At 48.9% G+C, this 15,342-nt stretch overlaps 1 protein-coding gene across 1 annotated transcript in view; it reads right to left on the reverse strand.

The window, feature by feature from the left end:
* Positions 1-319: 319 nt before the first annotated feature.
* The window catches only part of SLC17A6 (solute carrier family 17 member 6), a 46,743-nt gene continuing 31,720 nt past the window's right edge, over positions 320-15,342 (reverse strand). The window contains exons 8-12 of the mRNA XM_032960051.2: positions 14,183-14,332; positions 10,116-10,248; positions 7,388-7,498; positions 6,332-6,459; positions 320-3,033 (exon numbers count right to left, since the gene is read on the reverse strand). Of these exons, the coding sequence (XP_032815942.2) occupies positions 2,644-3,033; positions 6,332-6,459; positions 7,388-7,498; positions 10,116-10,248; positions 14,183-14,332 (912 nt within the window). The 3' untranslated portion in view covers positions 320-2,643. The remainder of the gene's footprint in view (positions 3,034-6,331; positions 6,460-7,387; positions 7,499-10,115; positions 10,249-14,182; positions 14,333-15,342) is intronic.

The following is a 15,342-nucleotide window of genomic DNA, read 5'->3' on the forward strand; positions in this document are numbered from 1 at the left end:
CAAGCAGTCAAAATGCAAACAAAAGAGACAACTCTGATAATAATATTGGCACTGTCCTTGAAATTGATTGGTCCACACCCGAGACGGCTTTTCTTAGAGCCTAGTCTCCACTGGTGTTGGACCAGAAGACGCCAAAAGGCGTACAACTCAAAAACAGCGCACTATCAGAGTATTGAGGGCTCGGGGTGAGCATTTACATTTTGCCCATATTAAAACGGCTGTACGCCGTACGGACCTAAAAACTCAATTTCCCTGTACAAGATTATGGGTAAACCGTATGGGTTGACAGGTATGAAAATTAAAAACCGGAGTAGTGCAGTTGTTTTTGTTGTGCTTTTTTATTTGCCGATTCAAAATAACAACTCAAAAGATACAGTTTTACACACAGGAACAAAAATAAGTTTTTGAATGGACTTTTTTTTCTTTTCTTCAACAATTACTCTTCCACCACATGATTTATATTCACCGTGATACACAACATTTGAGTACAGCTCCCAAAAGTGCAAGTGGCTGTACATGAAGATCCCATTCAGCACCCCCCCCCCCCCCCCAAAGTCGTCTGCAACACAGCCGTGGACGTTGGGTCGGGAGAAATACGGGGAGAGTGAAAGGAGGGAGGGGTGGGGGGGGGGAAGACTTCCAAACTTAAGACTCATACATACTTCCCCGTGACGAAATGCCTGCAGGGGGAATCGGTTCTGTCCACGAAAACACGAGAGAGAGAGAGAAAACATCGCACGCTCCGTTTTCACCGCGGGAACGGCGGAGCAACGGGCTCGCCAACCACTCGCCCACTGCGCACCGTTCGGGGGAGGGGGCAGGAGATGTGTGCGATTGGCAATCAGAGAAGCGAGGGACAGCGAATCGTGATAGAAACGTTTACTGCATAATGTGCTTTGTTGGTTGGCCGGTTGCTCGCTTCGGTTTCTCCCCCCACCCCCCTCCCCCCCCCCCGTTTCGTTTTGTTCAAGCTGCATAACGACTTTGTGCTATTACGATGATGCTCCGGGGGGTTTGGTCGGAAGGGGACGAGGAGGTGTTGATGAACGGAGAGATGGCAGAGCGGGTAGCGGGCGGGCGGGCGGGCAGGCGGGCAGGAGACAAGGAGCACGTACCAACAGGACAGCACATTTACCGTCAAGCACGTGCGCGTGTGTATGTGTGTGTGTGCGCGCGTGTGTCCGTGCGTGCGTGTCCGTGCGTGTCGCGTCATGGGGAGAAACACACGGGAGGGGTGGCGCAGGGCGTTAGGGTTGAGACGGACGCGCCCGGTAGACGCTCGCCAACATTTACATGGGCCACTGCTTGGGAATGTCTTCCACACTCGAGCGGAAATAACGACGGACAAAATGAACCGGCGACTACGCTTTAAATTTTCACTATAGTTAGCGTTGCTATAATTATATTATCTTTTTTTTACCGTTTTTGTTTTTATATTTTCATATATACACTTATACATCTGTGTTATTGTTCTCTCTCTTTTTTTAATGATCCTAACCGTAAAAATATTTCAAGCAAGATGGTCCATGGAAATGCACACACACACACCACCGATGTGTCCAGCAGTGGAGTTCAATACTGTCAGCCCCTACAGCACGGAATGACAGCCTTAACCGTTACTGCCCGGCGACGATGCTCTTTTGATCTATTTGCTTCTTTTATTTGATTTTACTTTAATCCGGAATAACGTAGTGTGGGGTGAGTGTTAATATCTATCGAGTCTCTCTGCAGGTTTATCCGCGGTTGTGCGATCGTACGGCTGTTGGCTGCGTTTTCGGGTCGTGCCGCGTGCTGCTCGGCAAGACCTCCGACGTTTCGCTCCTCGTGCTGGGAGTCCTCTGCACTCACTTCCTGAAAAAGGGTGCCAGCGTGTGGAGTGAAACGTCGAACATGAATTCTGAACGTGCGGTACAACCGAAAAACAAATTGGAGAGCTGTCATTCTTGATTCGTCGGAAAAATAAACCTAAGGTTCAATTCAAGTGTTTTTTGTTCGATGATTTTGCAAATATTTTGCCGACGGTGAGGTGTGCAAAGATGCCTCGATTCATCAATTAAAATCTATTTTCATGCTTTAGATATCTGCGCCATAATTGTGCACGTGCACATCGATTCTTTGAAATTCACAAACATTGCAGTCAGCTCGCAGTGACCACAAGCAGTTTTTTTTTTTACTTTAGAATTAAATCACGACCGCGGGCCATGAAATTAATCCGGATGAATTGTTACGTGCCGACCAACAACGTGGTGAATCGCCAAGGCCGATGCATTCTCCTCGGGTGACGATTGGCACAATCTGGCCTCATCATCTACACTTTGGCTTTCCGATCAACTCGCCGAGGTTTGAACCCCAAACCGCCGAGACGTCCGGCCGCCAGCATCACACGGGGGGGCGGGGGGGTGTGGGGGGAGGCCGTAGGGGGCCGTGGGGCGCGTTCGGTCGCCTCGCATTGACCGCGGGGGGTCGTCACCCCTCGTACCTCGTAGGGACGATTCGGCGACCTGAACCCGTCGCCCTGAAAAACGCCACTGCGACAAAGATGGAGCGAAGAGGGTGTGACCGTGGTGGGTCAGCGGCGGCGGGGGGGGCAGTGGGCAGGGGAATAGGACGAGGAGGAGAGAAAATGTAAAGAGGGCGAGCGCCTCAAGAGGAGTCCCTCTCGCCGGGATCGGCGTACACGTAGCTTTCCCTGTCTCCACCCTGGCCCGGCGCATCCTTGCTCTGATAGCCGTTGGGCCAGCTCCCTTTGCTTTGCGCCGTCGCGCCGTACGATTTGCCGCCCGACGCCCCGGCCAGGCCGCCGCCGCCGGCGCCGGCGCCGCCGCCCTCGCCCAGCGCCGTCTCGGCCTCGCCCTCCGCGAAGTCGTCCCCGCCAAGCTCGTCCTCGTTGATGAAGCCGCACTTCTCGTCGCTCGTCTCCTCGGGGTCGGCCCACGGCTGCTTCTCGCCGGAGGCGAACAAACCGTAGAAGATGACGCCGCCGTAGTGCACCAGCGCCGCGATGAGGAAGACGTTCTGCCACTCCTCGCGAGTCTGCGAGCGCGCGCGACGGAGATGTGGAGAGACGATTGGAGAGAGAGGAGGGGGCGGTGGCGGGGGGGGGATAATGCCACGGAACGCTTTGTTTTTTAAATTGATGGTGCCCGATGAAACGGCGGTAATTGCCATGGGGTGGTGGCGGTGGGAGGAAATAGGAAAATTGCTGCCCGTCGAAAATTACAGCTGACCCCGTTGGTGAAGAGCCTGAATTGAGCGACTGAATTGAGCTCAATTTAACCGGCCCCATTCACGAGTGCTGTTTAGTTAACCAGGCACTCGCGACGCACGTATTCATTATGCCATTATGAGTCTCTATGCTTCATAAATTCCTGTGCTTGTCAAAGTTTAAAGACGAAATTGTTTTAAAATGCAGTGTTATTTAGTAAACGTTTGAAATCTTCAAGAAAAACAGAATGCCACAAAAAAAAAACTCATCCAAGGAATGCATACAATAGTCTTCTAGTTGAACAAAAAAAAATGTCTGGACTATTTATTTATTTATTCTGACAAGCCTCACAGTCGCAAGACTCCTTTAGGTATTTCCCAATAGTTATTTGCATGCGGTGAATGCCCTGGTGATTAAATTGCTGCACGGGACACAGAGCCGCATCTCGTCGGCACAATATTGACCGCGCGTGGGACTGGTGCTCGTATATTTGCTAAACGCTCTACCACGGCAAGTCGATGCAGCCCACGAAGGAGGTCAATTCCATCGCAGCGTCTGATATGCCTCCATTGTTCTTGCCTCCTCATGGTGCAGGATCGAGTCAGATTTCATCCGATATTCGAAGCTAATCTGCGATTGAGCGTGGTCAGTACTGTGCTTGGATGGATAACCACTTAGGACTTGCCAGGTGATGTTGGCATGCGCGCGGAAGACGGATGGCATTGTGAATTTTCTCCAGGTGCTCTGGTTTCACCCCACACGAAGCCAAACACTCATGAATGGAATTGGCCAAATGTCCCAATTGCAGGACCCTCCCGAAAGCTTTGCCTCGAGACTCAGTGATGCGCTACGAGGTAGCCAGTCTGCCGCATGTCTCGCAAAAACACAGACAATACAAATGTCACGCCGACTGGGGCCTCGGTCCCAACTCGGGTACGTGTCAGAATTTGTGGTCAAACCAACCCCGTGCCACAGTAAAAGATTGGAAACATTTACATACAGAAAAAATATTGCCGAATTTAAAAAAATCTGTATTTTTGCGTCCCAAATATATATGTATTTGTGTGTTTGTGTATTTTTAGAGTTCTGCTGTTCTGCAGCTCAAAGTGGGAATGTACATTTTTCTACTCTGGCTGACAGCATGTCACTAATCATGCCAACATGTCTTCCACCCAATATTAGAAAGCCACTGAAGCTGTGCACTTTTAAAATCGACATTGAAAACTAATTTTTTTAGAACTGCTTTTTGTGTTTAGTTTGCTGTCCTTCCCCACCGCACCTCTGATGGGCATGGTTGGCTACGTACGGTGCGAAAGAAGCTCAACATACATACATACATACACGCACGCGCACACACAACCCTGCGCAGTCTGGACTGTATAGCGCTATGATTGATGCAGCCACAGTACACTGATCGATCGACGCTGGTATCGTATATCAGCCTAATGAGCATTTACTGCTCGGCTAATGCTTGCAGCCGGGGCTGTGCTACTAAATCAAAGGGCAATCTTGTACCCACGGCAGTTTTGTGGCCGAGAGATTTCCGCCTGCTCGTGAATGTCGCACACCGCCGTGCAGCACGATTCCGTGACGTCAAAGCATCGTGGTTTATCGCTTGCACTTCTCGACAAAAAAATGCAGTGAGAAAGGAAAATAAACCAATAAAATATAAAGAGCACATTTCGTCTTTTGTAGCCTTTTTTAAATTGCACGTACTCATATGGATCAATTTAATGAAGAGTTATGGTAAAAGCCCTCTTATCCGTTGTGATGTGGAAAACAAGCATCTCCTCTTATCTGCAATTTATCTTCTTCCAGCTCATAGGAAGCTCTCCTACAATGCATTGTCGATGATCACGGATAATAGGAAGAGTAGCCCACGGCTCTCATACCCCACAGCTCCAGTTCATCAAAGGGGTCACGGATAATTGGATGAGTTCTCATATGGGTCGTAGCCTGTATGATAATCGCTATGGGAGCAACGATTAACCCCTCTCGCAATTGAATTCTCACGATTCAAGGCAGCAATGGCCAAGAGAGGCCAATGTCGTTGCCTCCAGTGCGTATAGGTTTCGCATGAACCCATCACATACAACATTATAGATGCATATATCGTGGGCATAATCATCGATATTGATCGATTCTAATCTATGAATCGATGCATCTTTTAAACCCAAGTCTGAGTTGATCTGTGTATGCCATTATTATTAAATGACTCACCCATTTGTTTGCTAATTTTTCATGAATCGTGATTACATTTATACATCTCAATGCATTATTTTTTCACGCATATAATAACGACAATGTGAAAATACAAATAAGTCATCAGTAGTGACACATACGCATCACGCTCGGGTAAAACACGTCCACGAGCTAAAACACACGCAACCGCTCGGATGCTTCATCGCAGAGCAGCACCAGGCTAAAAATAAAAAGCGTTAATTTGCTCTTACCCCCCCCCCATCCCCCACCACCGTTTCCCTCGTTGAAGGTAACATATAAATAAATAAATAAACAACGAGCGGTGCCAATTAGCGCCTGCCGCTTTCATCTCCCACGGTTGCTATTCCGGCTTGCGTGACTCACCCGCGTCCTCCGCTCCCTCTTTGTCTTCAAATTTTCACGAAGCACCGAATCGAAGTCTCGGTTCCCGACACCGATCCGCTAACGAATCTCTCCGTAGGGCCACACACCAACAGGAGGTGCCCTCGTTTAGTGAATTCTATTTACGTGAGTCATTTTTTTGTTATTTCCGTGCACGTGAACTTAAAACTATAAGCAATTGTTTAAAAAATATTTTACCAGGCCCATTGAGCTATATAGCTCTTTTTTTCTCGGAAGCGACCTTGCTATCGCATATGATAGCTCCAAGGAAGGGTTTTATCACGTGGACATTTATAGCAACACAAATACTCCGAACGCACGTCGATTCTAAATGTGGAGGGAATCATCCGGAAGACCCGGAGAAAATTCCACACGGCAACGGGGAGAACGTGCAGACTCCAAATATGCAGCGGTGTCAGGGTCAGCATGGAACCCACGACCTCCTTGCATAGCAGGCGAGGTCGCAGGTGACATCTCACCACCTTGGCGGCCCTGCTGCGAGCCCGTGGCGGCACGTCTCACCTTGCCCTTTGTCATGGCGCCCACGATGAGAGGGCACACCATTCCCGACAGGGTCCCCACGCCGTTGGAGATGCCCATGAGGATACTTGCATAGCGAGGGGCGATGTCCAAGTGGTTGACGTTGAAGCCTGTGCACACGCACACGGCATCAGCCAAGGCGTGAGAGTGTACAAGTCTCGGCGGTGCGCTAAGGGCCCATCCATTGAGTAGGGACTCAAAAATCTGTCAAAACTTGACCACTCCCCCCCCCCCACATCCCTGTACGCAACGCGAACTTGTTACACCCCCCCCGACCTGCGTACGTACGCCTGACGCACCCCCCCCCCCACCCCGAATCCTATAGAACGGCCGATATTTAATCCACGCAGAAACGATCAAGGATTAATAATATTAACGTGTTTATGCAAACAGATCGTCCACCGCAGGACTAACTTATTTGAAGGCCAATGTAGACAAATTATTATCGAGGCTTCACCCCTCCCCCCCCCCGGTTTCCTATGCGTACATTGTCAGTAGACCCCCCCCCCCCCCCCATATGCAAGCGTACGCGTTTGGGTTAACCCCCCCTCCCCCCTCCATGCGTACGTACTAAATGGATGGCCCCTAACTGACTCAGTCAGAGTGGGGGGGGGGGGGATGAACGATGTACAAGAGAGTGGAAGGTGAGGGGGTGAATCGGAGGCGATGTTAAGTAACGACCACAACATCTGCATTCTCGGTGTGGAGGAGCCGTCGACGAGAGGGGGCCAGAGTAAGACGCAGCTGAGTTTAACATGCGGAGATTGATCAAACCCGCCACATTCACGATGTATGCATCATATACGCGCATACCCAAGGTGTCTGTATCATAGCCAAGATACTCAGGGTCCGTCTATCACAGTGGCCATAGCAAGAATGTCAGGAGCATGACCACCATGCTCATGCTCTCTGATTCATGGCCACCAAGCCCAGAGCCTCCGTATCGCGGCCTCCCCGTGCACACAGGCTCGGAGCGAGTTTTTGTTTGCTGTTAAATTGTGTTTGCTCGAGGGCCCCGATCGCCGCTGTCCGCCGAACCTGAGATGGCGAAGCCGCTGAAGCCGACGGCGAGGACGAGGAAGGTGATGGCGATGCCCTTGCCGTGGGAGAAGCCGACCACGAGCAGCAGAGTGGCCTCCATGCCGAAGCCTGCACTCGCACGGACACGCAGCAATGAGACAACGGCACGGTTAGCCGAGGGGTCAACCGGAGCGTCGCCTCCCATCGTTCCAATGTGCGGGCCGAATAAACGGTCAACGCGAGGTTGGGCTACGTACTACGGGGCGAAAGACATGTCAACACGCGTGAGTGAATTAATGGATGCGCTAAATATTGCATGGATAGATTGATCAATTGATTGAAAGAATGGTTAAATAAAGAAATCAATGAGTGAGTGAGGACACCAGACTCGGGCACTAAGCGGTGTTTCTTGGAATGCCATTATGAAGTAATTAACCCCCCCCCCCCTATGCGTAGCTTTCCTCGCTCGAGCAGTAGAACTCTGCGATGAGTTTTCCGTGCTGTGCGGGAGCCGCTTCAGGGCGTCGTGCCGAGCGACGCGCGATGCCGCCACCAGGAAACACGAGGAACGGGCATCGCGCAATCTGGTTTCCAGGAACATTCGGTCTTCTGTTGAAAAAACTTCAGATTTGGCCCTATCACCTAACGTTGTATCTTCCGACCGCTACTCTTCGCTGGGGTGCCACGGTGGCGAGATGTTAACTACCTCACCTGGTACACAAGAGGCTTTGAGTTCGATCCCGATCCTGACGCCTGTATATTTGGAGTTTGAATGCTCTCCCCGCGGTCACGTCCTCTGGTTTTTCCACCGCCACGTTTAGAATCAACATGTGTTTATATTATTTCGCTGCTAGAAATTCCCACGTGGAAAGCCAGTTCGTTGGGCTATTATTTGTGGCCAGATCGCTTGTGAAAAAGAGCAATATACCTCAGTGGGTCTTACCTGGTAAAACATAAAACTAGTTCTCGTTTTAATTTCGTTTTTCTCTATCCTTTATTTTTCTCCCGCTGCGTGAATGTTGGACTGTGGCAGATACTCGGGTTCCACCGCATGTCCTGAATTTAATCAGCCGAAATCAAAGCACATTCACAGCACAAATACAGGATGCCCGTTAATGCTGGCCGTGTGCGGGAAGCCTGGATTGCATGGGGGGGGATAACGCATTCTGTTGAGATGAAACTCGAAAACTAATGACGCTTGGATGCCAACGTCCCAGCTAAGAACTCTTACGAATCATAATTCAGCATTAGACTTAGAGGCTGCCCTGGTGTAATGGGTAGCCCACTGAACGCTGAGGTCACAGGTTCACTCTCCCAGCACGGCAGTTGAAACAATGATGCGAGTTTCTTAAACATCCCCCTCCTAACCGTTGACTCTGTTCACTTAGCAGTATATAATTGGGTTCACTACAGATGGCGATCGACAGGTTGCCGTGTGGTGGGGTAAAGTGTGGGTTATTCCACCTCTTCCAAGACGTCAGGCCAGCATGGGAAAGCAGGGCAACGTACCCCTCATGGAGGGGCTCTCTCGAGGAACTTGTAGTGGGAAGGCCCCGTTTCACAAGCAGTTCCGTGAGCAAGCAATTGCAGCGCTGCTCATTTGCTTCTATCTTGGCGCATTTCACAAGTTAGCATCTGAGCTGTCGTTGTTTCGAGACTGTCTTGCCGAACTAATGCTTTGTCCAGTGGCTTTGTTTGAGTTGAAACACCAATGTGCAGAGACTTTTGAATCGGAATACAAACGCGCGCAGTATTCTCTGCCACTAAGCCGTGCTTTCAAGATTAGTGGCTTAAAATTTGATGCCCAGGAGTACAGTACATGCCGTGTCAAAATAATTGTCATGTCCAGTTCTACAATACATGGAGAAGAAATCTGTGTTGTGATATCCATATTATCAATATGGCATAACATTATGTTTTATTGTACTCAAATAACCAAATTGGGCTTATCTGACTTTCAATTGTTTTTTGCATCACACCATCCAAAGCATTACCCAAGGAATCTAATTATCAAAATATATGATGTTACATTGAGACTCGGCACACTTGGAAAACCTCCATTTACAAATATTCATAGGCCAAGGCTTCACAAAAAAAACATTTTAAAAATTTGACCCCTGAATTAATCATTCTCATCATAAACTTTAATCCACTGCTGTAATAAGGCCTCCCAAAGACGCCACTATCTCTCATCCTCCTGTCACGTAATAATCCACATGGGAAACAAAAGAATAGGCTTTACCCTTTCCGGCAATAAAACAGGTGTTAAGATGCTCAAACACCAAATGGGTAACTATTGCAAGTCAGCAATACATACATACAAACATACTCAGATAATATAATTATACGCATTGTCTTTGAAACTGATTGGCCTACACCAGAGACAGCCTTCTTCAGTTTTAGACCAGAGAACACCAAAAGGCAAACAGGACAAAGGCATAATAACCATGATAACAAGCACAAAGGCAATGCATGCACAAAGGCAATGCAAATATCAAAGTATTAATAGCTCGGGTTGAGCAGTTATATCACCTACACAGAAGTTTTTGATCGCTCCATCTCCTCGTCGATGGTGATGCTCTCCGGTGCATTTCCCTCCCAAGCTGCCCCTCTGCAAATTATTTCTGTCCACCAGCTATTGTCCTTTCTCCCCGTAGCTCGAGGCCAGACTGGCCACGAGTGCCTCCTCTACAGTGACCACGAGACCCCCCCCCCCCCCCAGCTGTAGCCACGAGGACCCACTCACCTCCACAGTTCATCATCTTCCGCACGGTAGTGGTGGACATGATCTTCTTGCTGCGGAAGAAGTCGGCCAGTTGTCCTCCGATGGGCACCACAATCGTCATCACCAGATGGGGAAGAGCCGAGATGATGCCCACCTGCAGGAGATGGAGACATACGTACATGCATGGATGAATGAATGGACATGGGAGTGGTGAACAAATCCACGAGAGCATCCGTACGTTTGTCAATCGCACCAGTCTTTCGGCACAAGTCTATCACAAAGGAAACTGTGTTTCAGACCTTTCAGTTTGATCGCGGGGCAAACTTGCCAAATGGATGAGACAGTCAACAAAAAACCCCTAAAAATACGGATAGTACAAGACAGTAAAAGTGAAACAAACAATACAGACACTACAATGTGAGGCAGACATTACCACCAAAGACATACAAAGAAGAGGACATGAAAACATCTTCATTATTGAATCGAAGTGTTTGCTGAATTATGACGAATCATGGAATCGCAGAGGGAATGGGGGCTGAATGTTTACATGTCACGTGAGGATACCCAGCTATCAGGCAACTCAGCTCAAAATAAAATAAAAGGTTGACCCCGAGTGTTGAATTTGCCTGCCACTCATCTTCAAACCAAATTCCCCGCGCGTGTCAATACCTTGTTCATGGTGCAATTGGCGTCTGAATCGTCGCGGTCACCTAAACAACGTGGCGAGGCGCGCAACACTGAGTCTGCCCATGAGCAATTCCTGTTCCTCTCTCCGTATAGCCCGGCGCCTATGGCCCCCTTTCTAGTTCGTGGGCAACGGTGCAGTTGCACGGCCTGCATGCTTCGACGGGCAGGTGCCGTAACCCCGGCTCGCCAGGAGAACGCGATGCAGCCAGAATGTCGACTCCGCCCCCGCTCCGTCCGTATGGGATTCAGTGTTTCCCCTTCGTGAACGTGCGTTTAGCTCTGGGTGCTCATCCCACATGCACATAGTCACTTTAAGATGTTTTCTTGTTCATGTTTTTGTTTGTTGCGGTTGCACCCGATTCAATAGCCGAATGACTCACAGGGCTATACCAAATAAATGGAACTGAAATAAATGTAAACACCCATGAATTGGCCGATAACACCTTCATATATAGTGGACCGCAGAGCTTGGGCAATTGAACCTCATGGCGGTACCCCGGGGTACCCTAGTGCCCCGGCTCTCGCATAATGTCCGTGATGCAGTCATTTTTAGTCTGTTGATGGTCGGCGATGCGTCGATCGACTCAACTCGACGAGCCGTACACGATGCACTATTCAAAGTAGAATTTTTTGATAACGGATTTTTTATGCTGATGTTTGGCGTTTCGACATGGCGGAGTGTGGCATTGATTTCGGATTGATTGGTACCCCAGTCGCGGAGTTAAGTAACACCCCTGGAAAAAAATAGTGTCCCAGAAATAAAATATTTAATTGCCTCGGCCCATTTAGTATTATTTGGTACCCCGGGGTACCGCCATCAGGATAATTTGTTGGTGCCGGCACGTGGCTGGCTTCCTGCTTGTCGGTTGTTACTTGGACCTCCATCATTCTGTCTCCCCTTGAGAGCGAGCGTGTGCCGTGCGTCACGTTACAAGTTACATCACAATTATAATAAAAATAGTTATAACTACGCTGCAGGCTGGTTCACCTCATGCTAACGCTTTCACGCGAGCACCATGATCTGCCGTCGCATCTGGTAGCAGTAAATAAACGTTGCGGCGTGAGAACTGAGTGCCGAATTTTGACTCGGCAGTACGCGTTGAATGGCCATCCTCTTCAGAGTTCAACGAGTTCGCCTGAACAATCTGCAGAGCCGAACTCACGATCCCAATTGCCGGACAGATTACAAGAGGAATATTTCTCTTGTGTTTGTTTTACTGGGCGGATCATAGTTGTTGTTGTTATTATTACGCAAACAAATTAATTACGGGTGAAGTGTTTTTGTTCACCGCTGTTCTGACAAGATTTCGACTTCAAAATCACTTCAAAGCACCGCCACGCTATAGATTGGAGAGCTCAAACACATGGCCATTAAATAAAATGAACCATCCGAGGCAAAGTAATGCCAACAATGAATAATCTGTTTATGAAAAGGGGAAGAAAAAACACCTAATTAAATACATTCAATGTACGACGAATATAGCGAGATTATTAATTGTGGGTGCCTTTTCCAAAGCATTTCATTAACGGCATTAATTGCAATCACAATAGACGGGCCCCGGCTGCGTGCTCGAAGGACGACTAACCGAGGGTCTTGCTCGTTAGCGTTTGTGGCTAAGTGTCCGACGCGCCGTCGCTATGGATGCGCGCTCGCGAGCACGGATAATGAAGCGCCAAGGCCACTGCTCCACAAGGCTACGAGAGGCATCCCCATTGCAAGAGGTGACAGCGGCACACGGGGGTTCTCTCTCTCCCTTGCTGCCTTTGTGACCAAAAAGACGAAGAGATCCCCCCATCCTGGCCCCCGCGTGGCCTACACAGATTGTTGGGGGCCAGGTTGCTCTCAGCGAGCACCTTGTGAAGGCAGCCAGCGTGGACACACCGGGGCGTCGGTGTGGCCAATACCACGCCCGGTTGGTGACCTTTGTCCCCGAAGTGCTGTGTAGATGTTCATAGACATCGCCAGGCACGTGAGTTTACACATTTTTGTTGTCGTATTCATCCTCTCCAGAAAGGTGACGAATTGCCACAATCTGGGGTCACACTTTGATTCAAGAATGTGGTTAAAATGCTGATGCAAGAATATAGTTGACCTCGAGGAGGACCCAGGATTGGATCAATATACGCACCTCTGACGTTATCAATTACTGGGCATCGACATCGGAAAGCCAGGGTTCATCGTGCAGAATGCTCACCGCTGTGCCACCATTCCCGTTGTGAACAAAGACAAAGATCCCCCGTATAGCCGAAACAGACTGTTGGGGCCAAGTGCTGTTCGCGAGCACCTATGAAGGCCGGAAACAGCAAACGAGGGGGTCGGCTGGCCAGCACCAGGTACTCATTTGAGGCCGAGTCGACGTAGGGAAGTCCCAGGACCGGTTCAGATAATCGTCACCGGTGTTGGCCATGAGCGAGGATCGAACTCGCGTGTGAACACGCGCACAGACACAAACGTGGACAGCACGGGCGTAGTCACTCCCCGTGTCTGCATACACCTCCGGTGAAGATGGTTGCCTCCGTACGCGGGCGAAAGAAGTTCAACATACATACACACACTGCTCGGCCACATGGAGTTCACGCCGGATAGGGTGACACTGACAGGTGTTCTGAACCAGACACTAAAAGCCACACGCGTCGGAGTTGTAAGAGAAAAACCCCATATTGCTTACACATCAAGAAGACGATGCCATGATGACGATGATGACGATGATGAACATTGGGCTTGTAACAATGAATATTTCCAGTTGTTGGATAAACTGTCACAATTTGATTAAAAAATTTGATTCGAGAATTGGAAAAATATGTGCAACAATCAAAAGATAATATATACAAAACACATCTATAATTCACACGTAAAAGCGCAAAGCGTAGTTACAATTATGTATCTCAATACTGGATAAGATTGGTGATTAGATTACATTGCTTTACCACACCACGTGTATCCGATATGGAAATAGCTTGACCATACTTCACCACTTTCGACCAGTATGGTGAAGGGGACCAGTACTGGTGTAGGCACTGACGTTTCCCGTGACGGAGAATCAAACTCAGGCTGCGAGGTTCATAGCGCAGGGAGCTAACAATTGGGGGCAACCCAGAACCGGTTCGGACATCACTCGCCACGAACGTTATCCCTGGCTGGGAAGGAAACTCAAGTCTTTAACTGTACGGGCGCACGTGAATGCAACAGCTTGGGGGATTGTGAAGGGAGCCTCGGTAGATTGTGTTCAGGGTGGGGTTTGGATCGATGGAGCAGCTGTCATCCGACCCAGCAGCTGAGCCAGGAGCCAGAGCAGCCGGTGGCTTCAGCAAAAGAACCACGCCACACCACACCGCGCCACACCGCGCCACGCCACACCACGCTAAGCCACACCGCGCCACGTGCTGTGCTCTGCAGTCACCTTGCTGATCTCAAAGCCAAACACCTCCTCGAAGTAGGCAGGCTGCGAGATGAGAAGCAGGTAGAAAGTCCAGCTCCGGCAGAAGTTGGCCACGATGATGGCGTACACCGGCATGGAGGTGAAGAATTTTTTCCAGGGAGTCTTGAATTTCTGAGATTCGATAAAAAGAGAGAAAGAGGGAAAGAATAAAAAACATAAAAATCGTGGACAGGAATTGTGGGTTTCAGCAACGCTTTCCAACTCGACAGACTCTGCGCAAGGCATGGTGGCATGGGGAAAATCTTTCACCCAACAGCGAATGAACTAAGAGGTGTCAATTATTATCCGTTCAGATTCATTGCCACTCATGTGTTGAGATCGGTGGCCTTCACTGTGGCGCGGTTTTCAGAGTATATATATTGCGCAGCGTACAAATGTGCAACTGATTTATTTCACAGCTTCATGCGGGTGTTTAATTCAAGTGAAATACAAATGCACAACGGTAATACTAAGCCATAAATACGCCATAATTAAGCCACCACGATATTTGCATATAGATTGGATCATGAATAATGGATAGGAATTGCTCCGGCCAGTCTACATAGAAGCACTTTCATGAAAAGTTTATATTCAGAAGTCTCAAGTGGCACTGCATGAATTCACTGTATGAACTACTGTATTAATACGCTCCATGAATCTGCTGTACGAATTCACTGTACAAATGCACTATATGGATCCACTGTATAAATTCATGGCGAAGCTGAGAAATGACAGGTGCCCGGAGTTTTCCAACAACAACAAAATAGCAAAGTGAACCACGTACACTTGTCTTACCCAGGTGCAAATAAAATACACATTCATAATTTCTCAGGGAACTTTTGCCAATTCTTCCGCGACCGTTATTTTTTGGGGCAGATGAGACTTTATACCATCCCATCGGCTTACTGAAGCGTAACAACCGTATTACTCCATATTCTACTTTCGTATGGCTGATGTAGATGCAGGGCAACGTCTGCAATTTCACATTCAGGTGGTCAAGCCCAGATAATAGCCATGTCAGGAGCAGCAGAGTGTGTTGCTGTGATGTCTCCTTGGTATTGTAGATCGGGGCATCGCGTCGTTATATATTGTACGGTCTGTTCTGGATGACCACAGTCGCACACTGCTTGAGAGTTTTTAAA

This window comes from Petromyzon marinus, chromosome 24 (genome assembly GCF_048934315.1).
Source record: "Petromyzon marinus isolate PM22_M1 ecotype Great Lakes invasive population chromosome 24, UKy_Petmar_22M1.pri1.0, whole genome shotgun sequence".
Lineage (NCBI taxonomy): Eukaryota > Metazoa > Chordata > Hyperoartia > Petromyzontiformes > Petromyzontidae > Petromyzon > Petromyzon marinus.